This window comes from Sprattus sprattus (genome assembly GCF_963457725.1).
Source record: "Sprattus sprattus genome assembly, chromosome: 13".
In the NCBI taxonomy this organism is placed as follows: domain Eukaryota; kingdom Metazoa; phylum Chordata; class Actinopteri; order Clupeiformes; family Clupeidae; genus Sprattus; species Sprattus sprattus.
The window spans coordinates 11435214-11457634 of record NC_137911.1 but is presented as its reverse complement, the minus strand read 5'-3'; the positions used below and the strand labels follow the sequence as shown (position 1 = coordinate 11457634).

Below are 22421 nucleotides of genomic sequence, written 5' to 3'. Positions count from 1 at the left end.
AATGAATCGGATTACGGCAGTGATTATAACGCTATCTTAAAGGGGCAGGGGAATAACAAGTAAGGTTAAAGTAAAACAACTGCTTAGTGTAATTCATTTGATGGATTAATACAAATACTTAGTGTAAACACTGAAATGTTTCCTAAGGCAAAAGCAATCCCTTACATGATCTGTTTTAGGGAAATGCCTGGAGAAGCTCCACAAGTTTAGGTCTATTCCCCTCAGATTGGAAATTATTAGAGACATGAACATCTCAGGCATTTTTTGGCTCAGATCTGCAGCTGGTGTGTGTGTGTGTGTGTGTGTGTGTGTGTGTGTGTGTGTGTGTGTGTGTGTGTGTGTGTGTGTGTGTGTGTGTGTGTGTGTTTGAGTGGTTGTGTGTACGTGTGTGTTTGAGTATGTGTGTACGTGTGTTTGAGCGCGTGTGTATGTTTGTGTTTGAGTGGGTGTGTGTACATGGTGTTTGAGTGGGTGTGTGTACGTGTGTGTTTGGGTGCGTGTGTACGTGTGTGTTTAAGTGGGTGTGTGGGTGTGTGTGTGTGTTTGTCTGTGTATGTGTGTGTGTGTGTGTGTGTGTGTGTGTGTGTGTGTGTGTGTTTGAGTAGGTGTCTAATACGATAGCGGTTTGGTTATGAGTGATTAGCACAGTTGCTATTTGTTTGTTTGCAAATTATGCTTGAAAATATGTGTGCTTGTATATTTTTATGTGTGTGTGTTTGTGATTGACTGTGTGTGTGCGTGTGCATGTGCTTCTGCGTGTGTATGTCACATTCAGCGAAGCTTCAGCTTTATTTTGAACACTGAGAGACTCTTAAGGGAGAGATTATTGACCAACTCAAAGCACTGACTGATTAAAGACCCTTGTTATAAGTCACGATCTTGCAGGCTGTGGCTGCAGCAATCTCTGGCTCAAGTAGAGACACATGGATCTAGGAACAAATAAGAAAAAGACATATGAACGCACACAGCACAAATGTGTATTAGATATACATACAAACAGACTAAATCTTTCTCTCACATTTATACCAAAACACAGGCATGTGAGCTTACAATTGAAAGTAGAAACTGATTTTTCGCACACATACAAGATATATCTCTGGAAAATAAAATCCCTTCTAAAGGCATGTAATATTACAAAAAATACAGCTAGCAACATCACAGACATAGGAAATAAGAAAACGAAGAGATATTTTCTTTAGATGAATTTTTTTCTTCACAGCCATTTACTCCTATATATGTACCTGGGCAAGGAAATAAAACCTGCCTGCTGGTAAACATCCAAGCCGGAGCTAAAACGTGCAATATTTTCTCCATAAACAGATGGCAGAGAGAGTGTGTGTATGTGTGTGTCCATGTGTGTGTGTGCGCGCCTGAGAGAGTGTGAGGCGCGGGGGACCAGAGAGACATCCTGTGGAGTGTGAAAGCGGGAGGCGACAGGTTGGGGACGAAGATTGGAAAAGGAGGGCCCTGAGCTCGGCATTTTTGGGAACACTCGTCTGGACGTCTTTCAGGAAGTGTAAAAAAAAACAAAGAAAACAGAGGGAGCGAGAAGGAGAAGAGAAGGGGAGAGGAGTGAGTGAGGGAGAATCAGAGAGAGAAAAGGGGAAGTCTGGCAGCAGCACATATGTCTGTGGATCATCCACCATATGGACAAATAGATCATTAACGAGGACATTTCAATCTAAAGATGTGTTAAAAGGCGGGGAGTGGGAAGTGTGTGTTTCTCGTATGGCATACTGTGATCTGTGCAGCGTACAGCAAGATTGTTTGTTGTAATTGTTAAGTGTTAGAGGATTACACTGAGTGCTGTCACATTGTGTAGAGAATAGGGATATCTTTGCACGTGCTGAGACTGTTATGTTGTAGTTATATTGGGTACCATAAGGCAATTGGAGTGATTTATTTCACACAGCAAAAGCATATTTTGTGGTTATATGAGGTTATATGGTTAAAGTGGATTTTACAGAATAATTTAATACAAGAGTAGAATGCACATTGCAGTAACAGCAGGATATGGATCAGGATTAATATTGGATATTACTGTGCCGTTTACAATTTGGCATTTCATTACAGGATGGTATCCCCTGAGGCTGTTGTGTGTTGTGTGTTTTTTTGTGCAAGGAACTTTGTATTTGAAGCCATGTAACATGTATGAGGAGTTTTACACAGAAGAATCACAACTGCGTTTCCTACAGTACTAATATGCAGTGGTGGTATGATCTGTGCATTCTTGTGGTAGTTGGTGTGTGTGTGTGTGTGTGTGTGTGTGTGTGTGTGTGTGTGTGTGTGTGTGTGTGTGTGTGTGTGTGTGTGTGTGTGTGTGTGTGAGAGAGAGTGTAATAGTTTGTGTGTGTGTGTGTGTGTGTGTGTGTGTGTGTGTGTGTGTGAGAGAGAGTGTAATAGTGTGTGTGTGTGTGTGTGTGTGAGTGTGTGTGTGTGTGTGTGTGTGTGTGTGTGTGAGAGTGTGTGTGTGTATGAGAGTGTGTGTGGTGTGTGTGTTTGCACAGTGGCCTGTGTAATACCTGGGACTGCTGAGGGAACAGACTGATGGCGAGGGGCAGAGCCAAGCTGAAGGCAGCCAGACACACCAGGCTATGCACCGGCAAGACCAGGCGCTTGTGTCTCTGCAGCAAAGACAACCTGAAGCACACACACAAATACACAGTTAGAAAACACACACAAACATATAGACACAAACACACACAAATGACATTTCAAATGCACATGTGTGCGGGCACACACACACACACAGACACACACACACAGACACACACACACACACACACACACACACACACACACACACACACACACACACACACACACACACACACACACACACACACACGCACACGCACACGCACACAGAGCTCCATGATACTGTCAGCTTTGAGATATTAAGGGAATGAGTCACAGAATATAGCACACTTTTCTAATTGCCATCATTAACTAAAACAGATTAAGTGGTTTCAGCCCACAAAAAAGCAGTCATTTGCAAACACTATTCAGCTTATGCCCAGCATGAATATTCTTACAAAGGGAAACACAAGTTAATGGCACCCATTCCATTCTATACCTCTATGAAGTACTATCGTTTTAAATACAATTTTATTTGACAAGCTGAGATATTTCTCTACGTAAGGTGAGGGACAGCACTGGACCAGTTGACAGTATTTTTGTGTGAGTACTGCAGCTGATTATTTGCACTGGGCACATGTGCACCGTCATACACATTCATTTACTCGCATGCAGGGGCTGCAGTGGTATAGACATTTCCTTACCGGAGGATTCGAAGAATGCTCCCCTGCAGTTTGCGGTTATACCGCAACCAAACCATAACCATAACCAAAACTGTGTTTAATTACTTCTGCAAAGGTGGGTATGTTTTTGTTGAGTTTGTCTGTCTGTCTGTAAGCAAGATTAAACAAAACTATCAGCCTACTTTCATAGGACTTGGTGGATAAGTGTAGCAGGGGCCAAGGAATAACACTTTACATTTTCGAGTGAATCCAAATCACATGGTGGATCCACAAATTGAGTTTCACGCTTACGTTGCAAGAAACGGCATTTGGCTTGGTAGAGGGTGTGTGCTCTCCTAGTGCTCTTCCAGTTCATTCATTTGACGTTACTTAAAACTCAAATTAAAAAGGTCATTTCTGCATGGCATGTCTATCTGTTAACTATACGATGATGTGGAGTCATGAGGATTTGTTGCAATCACAAACAAAATGGACTATCACAGGCCCACACTCATAAACATACAGATACATCGTCAAGTGCAAGTGCAAAAACACCGCCACAAACACAAACACAAGTGCCAATATATCATAAAACTTTCTGCATTTTTCCTTTCTAAAGCCTCCACTGCCTCAAAAGTCTCCACTATATGTACTTCCTCTAAAGGCCCCCTCTCGCTCTTCCCCTCCCTCCAGTTCCCCCTGGCTCTGCCCACTTCCCCTCCCCTGTCCCTGGACTCTGGTTGCAGGGATTGTGGGATAGTGTGCTCAGCAGGAGTCGTCCATGGCTCTGTGTTTTAATGATGGCAGCGGCTGGTTAATGAGAGACTTAATTAACACATATGAGAGCTACACACATACACACACACACACACGCATGGGCACACTTAGTTCTGACACAGGCATAGGACCAACCTACATATATCCATGAACTCCAATTCTCACACAGACTTCTTACACTGACTAATCATACACACACACTCACACACTGTATAGCCACATTCATAGCACAAAGGACAAGAAACGGAAATACTCATTCACAACATTCACAGACATAGAGAAGCAAAATAACCTTGTGTTATGACTTTATGACCATAACTTAAACAAGGATGGCAGCACAACGTAGGATGGAATTTAAACATAAACAGTTACTCTAAAGAGTTGTTGAGGAGGCTCAAATGACATTAATGAGACATGACACTTGCAATCACACATGCATACATACACACGCACACAGACAGTCACACACACATATGCACAAAGTACTCTCACACACACAGACGCACACATACACGCATACACGTATGCACACACACTTGCACACACACATACTCCTCTCTCCTTTCTTTCTCTCCCTTTCCTTTCTCTTCTGCCTCTCAGCAGTTCAATCAATCACCTGGTCTGCTCTCCTTCCAAGCTGACCCCTTGTTCCCGCTCCATTGAGATCCAGTGAGGGTGAGCTGACAAGCAGCAATTCACCTCTACACAAACACACACACACACAGTATAGTCACATTCATACCACACGTACACGTACATACACACACACACAGTATAGTCACATTCATACCACACATACACGTACACGTACACACACACACACACAGTATAGTCACATTTATACCACACGTACACACACACACACACACGCACACGCACACACACACACACATATACTGTATCCTCTCTCTTCCACAGAATTAACAAAACTTACATATATGGGCCATTCTACCGAATTCGTGTAATATGCAGTCCCTCAACAATAAAAACTATTTACAAAACAATTAGGTATTTAGGCATAGATATTTAATTAGAAAATGTTATGGTCTATATAAATCCAATGCATTACATGAGATAGTGATAAGCTAAATATATACAAACTCATCATTTATAGGGTACTTTCTATTGGGAAGTAGCTGTCCCCAACCCTGACATCTAAATTTCAATGCCTTTAAATAACACTTTTCAATATTTTTTGATTTTTTTCAATGATTTAATTTCAAAGATCTTTATGATTGGGTTGAAACAGAACATGGAATATTTAGATTTATTGTGGGTTTAATTTTTAAATCAATTAACTATACTCAAAAAATCATGTCCCTAGTTTTCATGTCACTACCGAAACACAAGACTTTTAGTCCATTGGCTGAGCCTGTGTTTTAGCCACGACCCTGCATTTTTGACCATGCAGTGACACTGCATCCCTGTCCCTCATGGTTGAATGGTAAGTAGCTAAAACCCATAGTTTTTATATAAATGTGTTCCAAAGTCTGAAAATCGACCTGTAACCTTAAGAATTGTCACTACCGATACTTCACATAGACATTAAACAATCCTGAGAGAAATAATGTGACATCAGTGGGGGAAGGGCTTACTCAATGCAATGAATAAAGGGGGAGAAGTCCCCCCTCCCCCTTGCCCTTGCATTTCCACTCGAGCCGCAGCAGAAGATCACTTTAATGTTATTAGGTCGCCAAGGGATAGACTCGACTGTGCCCTATTCATGACTTAGCTCCAATATGGCCAAACAGCAACAAATAAAAGGCTTTAATTGTAAGCACAAACGCAAACATGCACAACCACAAACAATATTTGCACACTTCTACACGCCCCCCCATACACACATACAGACACACACACCATAGACCCGTAGAAATTTGTGCAAGTTGTGATATACACACAAAATGACAAACCAAAAGACACAGAAACCAAACAGAGGAGATACAGTGCACATAGACACACACACACACACACACACACACATACACACATACACATGGCTGGGACTCATACCCACATACAGAACCACAGACTCATACACTTACCTCTCCAAAAAAGCCATAACAATGGGGGGCAGGACCAGAATGGGCATCGGGAGGACAACTCGTGTCATGGCTGTCTCCATGATTGCCTCACAAAAAATATTAAAAAAACATATTTTAAGAACAGGAACAAGAAGTTGATACAACAAACAAGGTCCTGTCCTGTTTTTATGTCAGTACATTTGATTTTATATGTATTTGTGTTTGCACATGCATCCATTCATGCATGTGTGTATGTATTTGTCCATGTATGTGTGCCTGAGTCCTCATTTACATTTAGCAGACGCTTTTATCCAAAGCGAAGTACAAAGGAGAAAACAATCAAACAAAAGCGAAAACATTCAAGTATACAATATATAGATATACAATATAAAAGTATATATATATAAACAGTATATACAGTACTGTGCAAAAGTTTTAGGCAGGTGTGAAAAAATGCTGTAAACTAAGAATGCTTTCAAAAATGGAAGTGTTAACAGTTTATTTTCATCAATTCTTCATAAATTAACAAAATGCAGTGAAGGAACAGAAGAAAATTCTAAATTAAATCAATATTTGGTGTGACCACCCTTTGCCTTCAAAATAGCATCAATTCTTCCAGATACACTTGCGCAGTTTTTGAAGGAACACGGCTGGTAAATTGTTCCAAACATCTTAGAGAACTAACCACAAATCTTCTGTGGATGTAGGCTTCCTAAAATTCTTCTGTCTCTTCATGTAAACCCAGACAGACTCGATGATGTAGAGATTAGGGCTCTGTGGGGGTCATACCATCACTTGCAGGACTTTCTGTTCTTCTTTAAGCTGAAGATAGTTGTTAATGACATTGGCTGTATGTTTGGGGTTATGTTCCTGCTGCAGAATACATTTGGTGCCAATCATACGCCTCCCTGATGGTATTGCATGATGGATTAGTATCTGCCTGTATTTCTCAGCATTGAGGACACCATTCATCCTGACCAAATCTCCAACTCCACTTGCAGAAATGCAGCCCCAAACTGGAAAGGAACCTCTACCATGCTTCACTGTTGCATGCAGACTCTCATTATTGTACCTCTCTCCAGCCTCCAGCGAACAAACTGCCTTCTTCTACAGCCAAATATTTCTAATTTTGACTCACCAGTCCAGAGCACCTTCTGCCATGTTTCTGCACCCTAGTTTCTATGTTTACGTGCTTAGTTCAGTCACTTGGCCTTGTTTCCTTGTCGGGGTAGAGCTTTTTGGCTGCAACTCTTCCATGAAGACCACTTCTGGCCAGACTTCCCCGGACAGTAAATGTCTGTACCTGGGTACCACTGGTTTCTGCCAGTTCTGAGCTGATGCCACTGCTTGAAATCTTCCGATTTCGAAGGTAAATAAGCTTGATGTGTTTTTCATCAGCTGCATTAAGTTTCCTTGGCTGAACACTGCGTCTACGATCCTCAACGTCTTCTTCAAAAGAGCTGGAACTGCACATTTTGAAACCCCTGTCTGCTTTGAAATCTTTGTCTGGGAGAGACCCTGCTGATGCAGTATAACTACGTTGTGTCTTGTTGCTGTGCTCAGTCTTACCATGTAAATGGATAAAAAATAAACATTTATTGTTTACATTTTTCAAAGCATTCTTAGTTCATAGCATTTTTTCACACCTGCCTAAAACTGTTGCACAGTTCTGTATATATATTATATATTTATATATATTGTATAAAAGAATATAATACATAGTATATACATTTAAGTATTTGAGTATCTGGCTTCTGTACACTGATGTGAACTCACGTGTCTGGCTGCTACTTGTGAGGTGCCCACAACTGTGCCCTGGTCATCATGCACACTGATGCCTTCCTTCAGCTCCGAGTACCTCATTAGGACCACATTACACACGTTGGCACTGGCTATCATCAAATACACACATGTGTGAATGACAGAGAGAGAAAGAGAGAGAGTCACAAATCTGAATGAGCTTTTTGTGCCAGTTAAAGTCAATAAAACTTTGCAAAGTAATGCTTTACTTGAACCATGTGTCAAAAGACTGCCATAACCATCTCATTAATATGGTATGTTATGTCTTCATAGTCGGGGGCCATCCCAGGGCCATCAGGACCCCTCATCACAAAATGGCTTCAATCAGTGGGAATGCAGGAATGCACTAGGAGAAGGGATGTCTCACCAAAGCCTTTGTATGTTTTGATTTTATTGCACCATTAGTGTGTATGTGGCCATATGCATATATATGTGCGTGCGGGTGTAAGAGTGTTTCAGTGTGTGAACAGGTGAGTGTGTGTGTGTGTGTGTGTGTGTGTGTGTGTGTGTGTGTGTGTGTGTGTGTGTGTGTGTGTGTGTGTGTATGTGTGTGTGTGTATGTGTGTGTAAGCGGACGTGGATGTGGATGCGCATGTGTGGATGTTTTTGTGCCTAAAGCCATTTTAATTTGCTGCCCCTGTGTGAGTGTGTGTGAGTGCGTGTGTGTGTGTGTGTGTGTGTGTGTGTGTGTGTGTGTGTGTGTGTGTGTGTGTGTGTGTGTGTGTGTGTGTTTGTGTAAGCGGATGTGGATGCGGATGCGCATGTGTGGATGTGTTTGTGCCTAAAGCCATTTTAATTTGCTGCCCCTGTGTGAGTGTGTTATCTGTGTTGGGCTGCAGTGTTATGGGGCTGAGTTAATTGGCTAAGTAAATATCTAACCTTCCTCTGAGGCGTTTTTATCCACACACACACACACACACACACACACACACACACACACACACACACACACACACACACACACACACACACCATCATCATCATCAAACACACACACAAATACACAGTCTGTAAAATAAAGAGATCTTATTCCTGTTTACATGGTAATTAGTTAAAACTAATATAATCCCTGAAAAAAAAAAAAACATTAGAAATATTGTTTCAGTGGGTAGTGTGAAGGTTTATTAGGCCAACATAAGAAACAATGGAACGAGGCTATGAAAGATTTCCACAAATGAATGTCATTCAGAAGAATTATTTTAATTAGCTCACCTAATCAATGCAAGGCCCTTCCAATAATCAGCATTTATGCTTTTCAATCAAAGCACCCATACATATGAGAGTTTATGCTAAAACCAGTTTATACTGGCACTTCTGCTGGCAATATTATGGTCAATGTTATTCTGTCAATTATTCTTTTCTATTGTTAGCGCACTGGCTAAGATAAATACCCATTGCTTTGACAGCTGTAGAGCCTTGCTCTGCCAGTTCATGTTACACACACACACACACATTCATACTTACTGGAATCTGACATATTAGAAAGTGTCCTTGAATATCAGTGAATTTCAGTCCATACCATACCAATTAAAACATCTAAACGGAATATAACCAGTATTCCTTTTGGAGAAAGCTACAGCGCTTATACTACAGAGACTACAACACATAAACACACACACACACACAAAAATTCACTCTCTCTCACACAAAAAACACATGCACGTACACACAAACACACACACACACACACACACACACACACACACATCCAGTCACACACATTCAGACTGTCTCTCACACACACACAGATTCAGCTTAAGCACTAAAACTACAGCCTCAAAGTTTCACCACTCACTCAACAAATACATCAGAGGACATGTGGGCTTAGAGCTGGCTTTCACTACAGGACAATTGTACTAATTTTAATTGTGCTTGAGGTAACTGTATTGTTTTGGCGGTATATAAATAAAATTGAATTGAATTAAATTGAATGGAATTGACTTTGAGCCTGATTTGGCCCTTACAAAGAGGTCTGGAAGAGGTCTCTAATTTCTCTAGTGCTATGCAGTTTTGACACCCTTAATCAACTCATGAGACATGGCTGTACTGCCTGAGAAAAACATGTCATGTCAAATGTGCTGGTTAACTGGTAGCATGATGTCAACATCGGTTGTCATGACAAAGGAAAGGTGCCAACACTATGCTGTGCTCCGTGCCCTGAGGCTATTGACAGGCCAACAGGGGTTTGGCTCCATAACAAGAGGTAGGAGACCCTGCTGGGTTCACTCTCTGTCTGTTACATCCCTTCAGCTTGTTTAGGCTTTATCCAAGTTCACACAAACATCTTGACAAACAAGGGTAGTGCCAGTGGCGGGTGAGAAAAACAAAATAAAGACTTGACTGTTACGTCTTCCATGCTACCTCAGGATATTCTGTATCCGTGCGTGTGTCTATGTACAGCCATCATTCTTGGACGTTATGACTGGGTCGACACAGTTAGATGGCGGGAAACTGTTAAAATGTCATTTGAGTGACAGATAGGTGCTTGATTGAGGCTATTACTCTGAAATCACCCTTCTTCAAGAAAGAAAATTATTGGCAAGGAAAACAGTCCAATTTCAAACATCAACGCTTCTGCCGGGTTCAATTAGCTGGCTTTAATAACCATTTATACCTAAATGCTAAAAGGAAAAAAAACAAGAACAAACAAACAGTAAACAGCTCTGGAGTCCTGACACACACTGCCTCTTCAGGGCTAATTATCCAATTAGCTGGCAGCGGTCGTGCCCTAACGAGGAGCCTTAACGAGGAGCCAATTACCATCTCATCAGAGGGGGGGGGGGGGGGGGGGGACCTGTTGATTTAATTAAATGGCGGGCTAGGGGTTATTTAATTACAGCTCCCTCCACATCTTTGGAGAATCTTCTGGTTCCCCCTGGGCCCAGCTCAACCCGCCAACGCTGAAGTAACGTTTCACTGGCGGTCAGGCGGAAACCAAAACAAAATATTAACAGGGGAACGCGTCGGAAAAAGTCAAACAAACTGATCGCGTGCGAACAAATGCGTAGAGACGTGCACACACACAAACAATCCTATTATGCCCCTTTATACAGAGGACCATAAGTTAATGAGTGTTCACTTAGGCAATTTATTAATGCTAATAATGCAATAATTTACTGAGTGGCTCCTTCTATGTATGTAGCCTGTGGGGCTTTTTATTCTGTCAACATAAAATGGAAGGGGGAGGGGGGGCAAAAATTGTGAGGAAGACTGTTTGCGTGTCTTGGGAGGGGGACCCACCTACTGCAGGAAAAGGAATGAACCTCTGAACAAGGAGACGAGTGGCCGGACTGAACCTCTCTGCTTTCTGCACGAACACGCTTAGCCCCACCTGTAAAAATACACACACAAACAGATGGCCTATTCGCGCCTTGTTCACAGACAGTGAATAAACAAGTAAATCACATAAAAAATTACAAACATGTCACTTAAAGATGAGCTACGTTAATACTTCATTGGACAAACATTGAATTCTGATTCAAAATTATTTTTAGGGCTTTTTTTTCTCCGTAGCAAACATTACAGACAGTGACACACACAAAAAACTGATGGTTGGACAGATGGATGGATTATTAAGAGTTAATTGGTTATCATCACATCTTCCTTAAGCAATTCATTATTAAACTCTTTACTACTCCATAGACACAAAGCACAGTTACATTTAACATTTGATTAAAACATATATGCATATATTATATATGATACCATGATGTTTATTTACATAGATTTGAGTGCTATGACCATATGTGCATTATGTCAGTATCACTCATCTCACACTCCTATTCTCTCTGGCATTAAACATTCACACGCATCTGCACACACACACATACACATACACACACACACACACACACTTGCCTTGTTGGGTTGTTCCACCTGACTTAAGCTCTCTCTCTCTCTCTCTCTCTTTCTCTCTCTCTCTCTCTCTCTCTCTCAGGCAGGGGTCGTCAGAGGAACTGTTTTAATTAGTACGCCCCCGCCAGCATTCCCCTTGGACTCAGAGCCGTTTGTAGCTGTCGTCACCGTGGTTTCGGTTGTCATGCCGTTGGGTATCAAAGCGACACCCAGCAGTGCAGATAATTGGCTCTACCGGCCACAAGGGGTGGAGCCACAGTGGGATGCAGGATCTTGACTGGTCTTGTGTGAGAGACAGAATGTCTGTATGTGTTTGCTGTGTGTGTGTGTCTGTGTGTGTGTCTGTGTGAATGTTTACTTGAAAATCTTAATTATATTGTTGATCTGTCATTTGTTGACGTGAGACACACAGTATCTGAGTGTGGGATTACATGGTTGTGTAGTTTTTGTTGGATTTGTGTAAAATCACAATTATGTTTAATTGCCGCACCATGATCTAATAATTAGGGAACTAATCTGACCCCTGAAGCTGGGTCCATTTACTGATCTCATTTTCTGTTTAAAAAAATCAATTACAATTCACTTCGCTCAAACTCCCCCACCAATACACATCAGACACTTGGTTTATAGTTATAGTGCAAAGGGTGTGTGTGTGTGTGTGTGTGTGTGTGTGTGTGTGTGTATGTGTGTGTGTGTGTGTGTGTGTGTGTGTGTGTGTGTGTGTGTGTACTCACAGCAATAGAGACTGCGCTGGTCACCGCTCCCAGGTAGCCTTGAAAAAACTTTGTTCCTGATGTTGGCTAAAACACAAGTGTTCATTAAAAATAAACATTTAATTTTCCACACACCAAATTCACTTATTTCTTCTACTACTTCTGCCATAGTCAGTGTCTTTAATGACCAATTTGAACTATGCTGGGAAGGTCCAGAGCTTTTTGATGATATCCTGCTGCTCTATTAAGCCAGCCAGGGCCGAGAGGCCCTAGTTACTGATTATTAAATTGATAAGTATTCCATTTCCAGATAACTTTTTTCGGATCTATCACACTATATCTAAATCCATTTTGCAAAAGGATTGAAGCCAAGCCCATAATGTGTGTGTGTGTGTGTGTGTGTCTGTGTGTGTGTGTGTGTCTGTGTCTGTGTCTGTGTCTGTGTCTGTGTCTGTGTCTGTGTCTGTGTCTGTGTCTGTGTCTGTGTCTGTGTCTGTGTCTGAAATATGCCACACCTGAGAGGCATTTCGGTTGCTGAAGTTGACACAGGCGTTGTGACTCTGGTTCAACCACTGTAAAAGGACAGGACATAAGTATGCTTTAGGTGCATTCAAATCAATCCGTAATTTCATGAACTGTAACCCACTTTATTAAACTGTAGTTTACTGTAACTCTAGGTGGACATGGCTTAATATAACATGCAATGTTATACATCTGATGTCATTTCTATTGAGAAATATCAACAAAGCTCAGTAGAAGAAGCAAATTAATATAAGGACATTTATAAATGAAGATTTATAAATAAAGAAATACCTGCCAGAAAACAGTGGATAATAGAGTCTGATTGGGAAGGAGCAGCCCAACTACCTGTAAATAAGAGAATCATATTTGAAGTTTAAAATATACTTTGTACAAAAGGAAATAATAACAAAAACTAAATACTTTATGGAATCCATCAGTCTGTCAAGCTGACAACATTCTAAGTGTTGAAAGGCAGCCTCCTTTAGTATGGAAGATGAGAAAAGTTAAAGTTGTAAAGTTGCCAAATGAAAAGAGTGAGCTAAAGGCTAAACTTTTAAATTGAAGTAAGGGGGAGCGAGACTGAACCAAGAGGTTCTTCCACAGTTCCAAGCCATATGAACTTAAGAACTCTAACTAAAAGAATTTCCCTAAAAGTGTAAATATATATGTTTGGTTTTTGTGTGTTTGTTGTGTTAATAGTGTAGGGTTCCAGTTTGAGTTTACAGGAAAAAAAAGAATTCCTACCACTGGAGTGCCAAAGGGAATATAACCTGTACAGACATGGAAAGAAGTATGAAGTATGAAATGGACAAGATTCACATAGGGAAACAGACAAATCAAAACAGGAAATAGACAAGATTCACACAGAAAAACAGACAAACCAAAACAGGAAAGAGAGCAGCAGATCTGTGAGTCACCCTAACTGTAGCCCACACTGTCACATATCATTTTTTTATTGGTGTAAATTGAGCAGCTCAGAGAAGAAATAATGTCATCATTGGCCTTTAATCTGTGCTAGACAGCCGAGGTCTCATGCAGACACACAGATATGGCGAAAGTGTGAATGTAAGTGTGTGTGTGTGTGTCTGTTCACACATCCTTTGGCAGGTTGTTCTGCTGCTAACTTTTACCCTCTGGCCGTAAAAGATCTCGGATTTAACCTGCCTGACGCCTCTTGTCACCGGCTGGCTTGCTCTTTGAAAGCAGCCCTCTCCCTGTGAGTCCAAACAGTGGTTCAGCACAGCGGGGACACAAGGGCCTAATCAGTGCCCAGCTGAGTGACCTTTCCCTGCCTCAGGCCAGACAGAGGCCACCTGCTGGGGGTGAGGAGGCCTCAGGGGCCAATAACGACCCCCACTCAGCCATCTACACGATCCACTGCTCTATCTCCCTATCTCTCTGTCACACACACACACACACACACACACACACACACACACACACACACACACACACACACACACACACACACACACACACACACACACTCACACACACACACACACACCTGACATCCGAAAAGGCATGAAGATTTTCTCTCCTGTGTCTGGATGGATGATGGCCTACAAGGAAGAGAGTGGAAAAAAAGAATATAGAAAATGGGTAAAGAATTGAAGCAATCTTTAATCATTTATCATAAATAACAAATACTGCAAGGCCAACTAAAAAGCCAAAGGAGGTTATGGTTTGAAGTAGTGCTGTCAAAATTGACATGTTAATCTCTGTGATTAATTTCAAATATTTAACGCATTAGAACATTAATGCAAGTAACACAGCTGCTTGGGTTTTGTTATCATTTCTCCTACTGTCGATGTAATGTAACAACATCTAGGGGCATCCAAAGTACACCTGACATAGAGCTCAGCTTATTTTACAGACTTGTAGTTTGTTTACGCACTTCAGTGTCCAACTTAAAAAACAGGTTTCACACCGCGTTCTAACTACCGACCGGCTGACCCAGTCACTAGCCCCCTCCAAAGCATTCTTCTTTGCTCCTCCGCATCTTCTCAATATATGTTTCAAAAATAAAGGTCTTTATGTGTTACACACTTAACAAATATGCCTTTCAAGCTGACAGTCAACTTTGATGGCTTTGAAGGATTTACTGGACATCTGTAGTTCACAGGAGATAATCTGTGTTTAAAGTTAAAAAGATGCGATTTAACAATTCTATATAAATTCTGTGATTTTACATTTAAATATCTATTATTACAAGTTTCAGTCAGAAAAAAAGCAATTCATTTAGATAAAGCCTTAGTTTGAAGGTGTTTAAAGTCATACATCAGTATGTTTTAGTTCTCACAATACAACCTACCCTTATGTTATTTAAGACTTAAAGAAACTGTTTGTCACAGTTTGACTTCTGCCCTTTCTCATGTTTCCATGACCCAGTGGGTGTTAGACTTAAACTGCCTAGACTTAAACATTTGTGTGTCAAGTGTGATAGACAGTTATCTCAGCAAAGAGTCTTCAGTACCTGCTTTATTTTCTGGGCTTCCCACAGCTGCAGAGAGAAAGAGGTAAAGAGAGGGGGATGAGTGTGGCAGAGATCATTAGCTCTTGTGAGAAAGAGAGAGAGAAACAAAGAAGGAGAGATGGTGAGAGAGTGTGTGATGACCAAGACATATTCCATTGTTACGGGTGTTTGTCTACTTGCTTCTACAGAACAAGAACTATTTCTGCACAATCTGTACCATTTACATTTACGGTTGACATGTGACATAGGAATAGGGCAGAATGGACACTAGTTCAAGAGTTTTGTTTGGTTCCTGTCACCATGGAAGTACACCGACTGAGCCAATGCCCCATGACCCCCTCAGACACCTGTGGTCAGCCACACCCCTTTCCACCCTGTAGCCAATCAAGGCTCTCTAAACATATCCCAGTGTTGCATTTCAAAAACAACTCCTACTTTTGAGAGGCACTGAACCGAATCACAAACTGTCACTAACATAGCAACATGGCTTGTGTGTGTATGTCTATGTGTGTGTGTGTGTGTGTGTGTGTGTGTGTGTGTGTGTGTGTGTGTGTGGGTGCCTGTCCATGCCTGTCTGTGTGTGACCTCACCTGAGCATCAGTCACACCTGGAGGGAGAGAGCCATTCTTAAACTGCTCCAACATTCTCACACTTGCATTCAGACGACTCTAACACAGAGACAGAGTGAGAGAGGGAGTAATTCGATTTTTTGAGGATTCAAATGAGAATTGATGACGTTTATAGGATAACTCACAGCAAAGGCAATTACAGATGATTCAATCAAGAGTCGTTTACACAAATACAGAGCCCATAGAACAGACCAAGGGAAATCCAGGTTGAGGAGGTATGCCTAATTTACTCATTAACAGGACAAGCACTGGGCATGTCTGTATGAGAGGGTGGTGTGTGTGTGTGTGTGTGTGTGTGTGTGTGTGTGTGTGTGTGTGTGTGTGTGTGTGTGTGTGTGTGTGTGTGTGTGTGTGTGTGTGTGTGTGTGTGTGTGTGTTTGTGTGTGTGTGTGTGTGTGTGTGTGTGTATCCCTGCTCACAGCTAGCCCACAAATCCACACTTTGTCACATCCCCAGAGTCTCTACCGCAATTAGTGTCACCACAGACCATGCTAACAGTCTCATTACTGGTCCACACACAGAAGGACACACACACACACACACACACACAGACAGTGATCTCATATTCACTCCAACCACACAGACAAACCACAGTGCACAAAGGTTCAAGATCAGTTTAACAGTACAGTAACACATATTAAAAATCTGTCATTTTTCATTGTTACAACCCACCTTAAACCCAGACAGGATAAAGACTGTATGGACATTAAAATGAAAATATAAACCTTCTGGATACAGCCAAGTCAAAGGGTCATGTTCAAAGCATACCTCAGACACAAACAAGGTGCGCGGGTCAATCACATTCAGGAAATGTCTCAATCGGCCATTAAATGTACTCTGAGAAAAAGAGAGAGATTCGTATTTTCACCATACAGTAATTGTTATGTGTTTACATATTTAACTGAATAAAATAGCTTAGAAAGTATACAGTATGCATGTAAATAAATACAAAATCTAATATCTACAGAATAAACTTGCAGTGTATTTACTGACTTTCAAGAGGAGGCAACTGGGTAGTTGCATTTCGTCAGTAAACATTTCCTTTTGTCCTTGTAAAATGTGCTTGCCATTTTCACCATCTTGTTGCCATGTTTGCCATATACTACTCCCTATCATAACAAAATATATGAACTGCTCTGTAGAATATTTCACTTTTTAAAATTAAGTCTGAAGCGCTTTTTTAAAGAAATGTTAGGATAACCATGTCCGCACCTAAAACACTGTATTTGGCCGATTTTACATTACAACTAATCATGCACTTGGCTAGTAAATTCACAACAAGGTCCCATAGTGTTATCCTTTAAAAAAAAAAAAGTGAATGGTAATGCTGGTAATTCATTGTTTTATCAACCTACCTGGTAAATTATACTTTATGCAAAAACCTTTTCAACAAAACTCAATGCATCATAGGTTCATTTTAAATATGTATTTTTATCTTGTTATGATACAGCACAAGTTTTCGCGCCTAAGACAAGCCAGACGCGCGGCCAGCTGTTAAAGCGTGCGCTATGACACCGAGGCCGCTCCAGTTGTTTTTTGCCTGACAGGTGCGAGCGCCTCAACTGCACGCGGTTGCCAACTGGCTCTGTCGCATGTATCTGCCCCAAATATCTCACATCAATTAAAAGGCAATTACAGTCCTAAACGCGCGAGCAGAACTCGATTTTCCGCCTTTTACCTCTCCCAAAGCACACAGATGAACAGACGGATCTGGTGGATGGCATCGCCAGCAACGCAAGATGTCCACCTGTTTAGTGCGTAATTAGCAGCTGCGAATTAAAATGAGTACTACTAGAAACAAGTTAATTGCATAGTAACAGGGGAGGAACAACATTAATGTAGTCAATTGAGCCGAATTCTTTCAACTTTCTTCCCCCTCACAGCAACTTGAATATGATTGGCTACTTACACAAGGTTGTACAGGCTGGTTTACTAAATAGTCGGCCTTAAGAAATGACGTGGGTTTTTTGTAATCAACAGTTGTCTTAATGTTGTACATTTTACGGTTTTAGTAAAGAAAATGTACAGTATGCGACCTTGCAGTCTGTGGGCTTACAGGTATCATTTGTATGTCATAATTTTGAAGTTTCTCCGACAGAGGTCGCTGTTTAGGCTTTGGCAGGTCACCACCGGTCAGAGTCCGTTCCGGTGTGCAATCTCAAAATACACGTCTTTGTCTACTTTCAGCTTTTCACCTTTTGACTCAAAGCTCATGCTGCATTTCAACAACTTAGCAAGCACATGTGCACATGAAAAATCCCTTCATAAACTATAATCACGAACGGGCTACAAGTTGATACATTTAAAACCATATGCGCTGCATGCTCTGATATATGTAAGCAGCCGATTGTATCGACCATCAGCAGAGCAATAAGGAATAAACATATTAAAACATATCTACTCGTGCCTAGCAGGCAGCTCATAACATTTCAGATGTGCATGTAAAGCAGTCGGCTACTTGTTTCAGGAAGTTTTACCTGATCGAAACGAGGTTCGCCGAGTCTAAAAGGAAGATATTCTTCAGACATTGACATTTTTTTCGGGAATGACATAAACTATCTTAGACCAGATGTTTGTGTACACGGAACTTCATGCAGGATTCCAGCTGAAGATATCTTGTCACGTGAATGTCCTCTTGGTGTCACGTGATCAAAGCATTATGGGTGTAGTAGGCTTTTTCTGACGTTCTTTTGGCTCATTGCATCGGACGCAACTACTTTTGAACGTTTTGTAGTTGGTATAAGGTTTAAGGTTTAATATAATGGTAATATACTGTACAGTCATTATGTCAACCCGGAAGTAAGGGAACATTACGTCTGACGGCCAAGGACTGATAACTGTTTAACTCACGCCATATTAGTGCCTTTGCGTTCTGTCAATGTCTCTTTTGTAAGATGAAAAGTGAGAAGCCAACAGGTCTCCGAGGGTGTAATGTCAATATGGGCATTCTCTCATATCACACCTCGAAAGACATTGAATCATTTCAGGCTCATTTTAGATAGTGATACTTCACTGTGGAGCACATCCTCAGTATATTCAGCTCATACAGTAGCCTATTATAAGATTTATTTGCCAAAAATGTTCTTCAAAAGTCATTAAGGATAAGGATCCTCAATCTCTGAAAAGGGCAACAGGTATTTAGAGCTGATATTCAGATGTTATACGATAAAGAATGGGGAGGGTTTGTTAGCAGTGGCCAGACATTGAATAAACTGTTGGTCTAATGAGTTGGAAATAGCCTTGTCATCGCGTTTCTTACTAAGTTAATAGAAGTTATTGTGCCTTAGTGCTCATGTTCATTCTCACTTAAATAATTAGGGCAGCTGAGGTTCAGAGCGTTGTCAAACAGATTGTTGATTTTGTCGGATGATGTTTGTGTGTACTGTATGTTTTGCAGGGTTTCCTTCTCTTTTTACTACAGCCACACTGAAATGTAACTGTGTGCCTACTTATACAACTTCACACAAACAACAAATTACTTTTTTTCTTCTTTATTTCGAAAGTGAAAAGGGTTTATTTAATAACAGACACTTTGTGTGGGAGGTGAATTCAAACAGATCAGCACACACAGTCCTTGCCCTAAAACATCCGAGGGAACAGACTCCACTGCCAAAACTAACATAGTGTTAGTGCTATACAGGGATTATCTGTGCCTGATTGAGCATACCTGTTGTTCGACTCCACAGCCATCTCCAGCTCTGGACAGGCTTGTTTGATTAATTAATTACATTATTAATTGATGAAATATTTCAAAATACCCAAAACTAAAATAAAACACACATATTATTATAAACATGAAAGGATTTCAATTTCAGCATAGATTAAAACAAACAAAACAAACGAACAACAGGCGTCTGAAACAGTAATGAAGTGAGCAAACACACACACCGACCAGATAAAAGACTCAAGCCTGATACACTCCGGAAACTGTATGGAGGTGGTTATTCAGACACACATTACCTCAAAAGTGCAGGTTTTTGATTGACCACAGTGAAATGAGGGAAGAGATATTCACTTTTTTTAATCAAAGATGACATTTCTATCTCAAGTAGGATCTTTGGGTGTGAATTATCAAGGAACCCATTTGGTAATAATAATGTTGACGAAGATTCCATTTGAGATCAAAATGTATGTGGACTCTACTGTCATATTACTCTAAGTGTATCGCATTACACATTTCCTTTTTGATTTGCTGTAGTTTCAATCTTTAGGATGTTTCGATCACAGAGAACCAAGACAATTTAAAAAACTGTGCCATTGTGAAAACAGTTCAAACTATTTCTACAATACATACTAGTAAAGCAAAAAAGGGGAAAGACCTATAGAAATAAAAAGTAGCCATTTTTTTAAGTAAATTTGAGTACATAGCAGACTAAGTGCTCAGATCACCGACACAAAAAACTAAGTATCTGTCAAAATGACCTGTCAGTGAGTAGACTCATTTTGTGTTTGTCCGTATAGGTATCCATGTGTGTGTGTGTGTGGTATGTGTGCACACACACTGCTAGACCCGTTCGGCCTCCATTAAGATAGGAGTATACTGCACAACCAAAAGAGCTATACATTCTACTAGAAAGGCAGATATGAGCTACATCCAACAAGTCACAGTATTTCCTTCCACTGTTCTCGTTTCTCTCTACCTTATATTGTTCATGTGTACACAGACATCCAAGAGAGTGAACTAGTCAACAGGCCTAAATAGGTAAGATGACCAGAGAATGCAACAGAGATGCTAGAGAAAAAAGGAAGGTTATGAGGAGCAACATGAGAGAAATGATAGAAAAGAAAGAGGTATAGGTGTATAGGAGAGCTAGGTTTGGCAATACAGTTTTTAGCTTGAAGAATGGCTTTTAAATATATACCGATGTACACAACCATGTACTACTGGACACCTTGCTTTTGTTTGTTCTGATTTAATACAAAAATAACTGCATCATTAACCACACACAGTGTAAAACACTGATAACCCAGAACCCTTTAACCTTTCGCAATTTCAAAAGAAAATGTGCTCATCGTCAGAAACACTCAACTTGCCAAAACATTCAGACAGCATCAGAGATGGAACCTTGTTCCGTACATTACATTTTCATCCCCAGGTTGGAACCTGGACAATTAAAACATCAAAACATACAGTTGCTTGCAAAAGTATTCAACCCACTGAGTCATCACCATTTTCAGACATAATTTCCCAATCAGTATTTTTATTGTCAACATGTATGCTCTATTATATTTCCGAAGGCACTCATTTGATTTGTTTGCCAACATTAGAAACGAGAATGACTTGTTTTTCTTGCATACATATTCAATGTCCTGTGCTGTTGAATTCCAGAATAAGGCAGATGACCAATTATTGGCAAATAATTCAGGAGATGCCATTTATTTGTCCATATCCTACCATCATCATTAGTTATTACCACAAGTGGCTATTTGTATAGGGTCATCAGCCAGGTTGTGAAATAACAGGAAACTAAAGAGGTTATGTGATTCAAATGGTTAAGTTAGGAAACAAACTCATATGTAAATATAACAAATATGTAAGTGTTTTGATGTTTTGACCACCGTTGGATCCATATCAAGAAGGTGGAAGTTGCATCACACCACCCCGGATCTTTGTATACTGAATATTTTATATTATTTATTACTTCAGAAATATGCTACAGCATAAGTGTTCACTACAGCTGTAAATATCTTTAGAAAGAAATTATGGCTTTCTGGTGGGTTGAATCATTTGCAAGCCACTGTACTTTCGTACTAAACACAACTATACTCCTCTTTGCATATTTACTTGTAAAATGAATATTAGCTTCATTTTACTTTAAATCGGCACCTGCAGAACAAAGAAAACTCACTCTCTTTCCCATTGGTATTTATTAATGTCAAAATAAGCAATAGCTCTGCAACCCACAGACAATATGTGCAAAACAAAGGAACAGAACAAAATTCAGAAAATACCCAAAATATATTTAAGTTTAATAAATGTAATGATCAGGAGCTCTTGCACACTCTCTCAACTCCTTAAAATACCAAGACAAAAAGAAAAATGTTCAACACATAATGAGGGAAAACAAACTAAAATCAGAAGTTTATTTATTTAACCTATTCAATCCGATGTGGCTGAATTATTTTAAAAGCTGTAAACTTTCCATCTTAAACCTGAACAATCCATGGGCTACACTCTACATCAGATAACCAATACAATCAGTGAAACTAGAAACATTTTAAAAGGGAAGACGGTATTCATTTATTTATTACTTTTATTAGTGCTAGGTCACATGATATATTTATAAATGATTACGGAGATGCATAAGAGTGAATCTTCTAGCGGAGTGACGGACCTGTGCAAATAGGAAGTAGGTACTTTCTGAGCATTTGGCCCATCGGAGTAT

The 22421-nt window shown here is 40.4% G+C and overlaps 1 protein-coding gene across 1 annotated transcript; it reads right to left on the bottom strand.

Annotated features, from left to right (window-relative positions):
- Positions 1 to 372: 372 nt before the first annotated feature.
- Positions 373 to 18645, bottom strand: sfxn5a (sideroflexin 5a). Its single transcript, XM_080849532.1, has 14 exons — positions 18513 to 18645; positions 16804 to 16872; positions 15997 to 16074; positions 15407 to 15433; positions 14438 to 14492; positions 13675 to 13700; positions 13222 to 13275; positions 12924 to 12980; positions 12430 to 12495; positions 11081 to 11171; positions 7817 to 7932; positions 6062 to 6147; positions 2523 to 2640; positions 373 to 929 (listed from the first exon to the last, which is right to left on the bottom strand). Exons 1-14 carry the CDS (start codon positions 18585 to 18587, stop codon positions 852 to 854), a joined length of 996 nt encoding a protein of 331 aa, XP_080705658.1. The 5' UTR covers positions 18588 to 18645; the 3' UTR covers positions 373 to 851.
- Between the last annotated feature and the right edge of the window lie 3776 nt (positions 18646 to 22421).

Coding starts and splice junctions, on each gene's coding strand:
- sfxn5a (XM_080849532.1), bottom strand. CDS start 18,587: ATGTCATTCCCGAAAAAAATGTCAATGTCTGAAGAATATCTTCCTTTT. Junction 14,493..15,406: donor AAGCCCAGAAAATAAAGCAG/GTACTGAAGACT, acceptor TCTTCCTTGTAG/GCCATCATCCATCCAGACAC. Junction 13,276..13,674: donor TTCCCTTTGGCACTCCAGTG/GTAGGAATTCTT, acceptor TCTTATTTACAG/GTAGTTGGGCTGCTCCTTCC.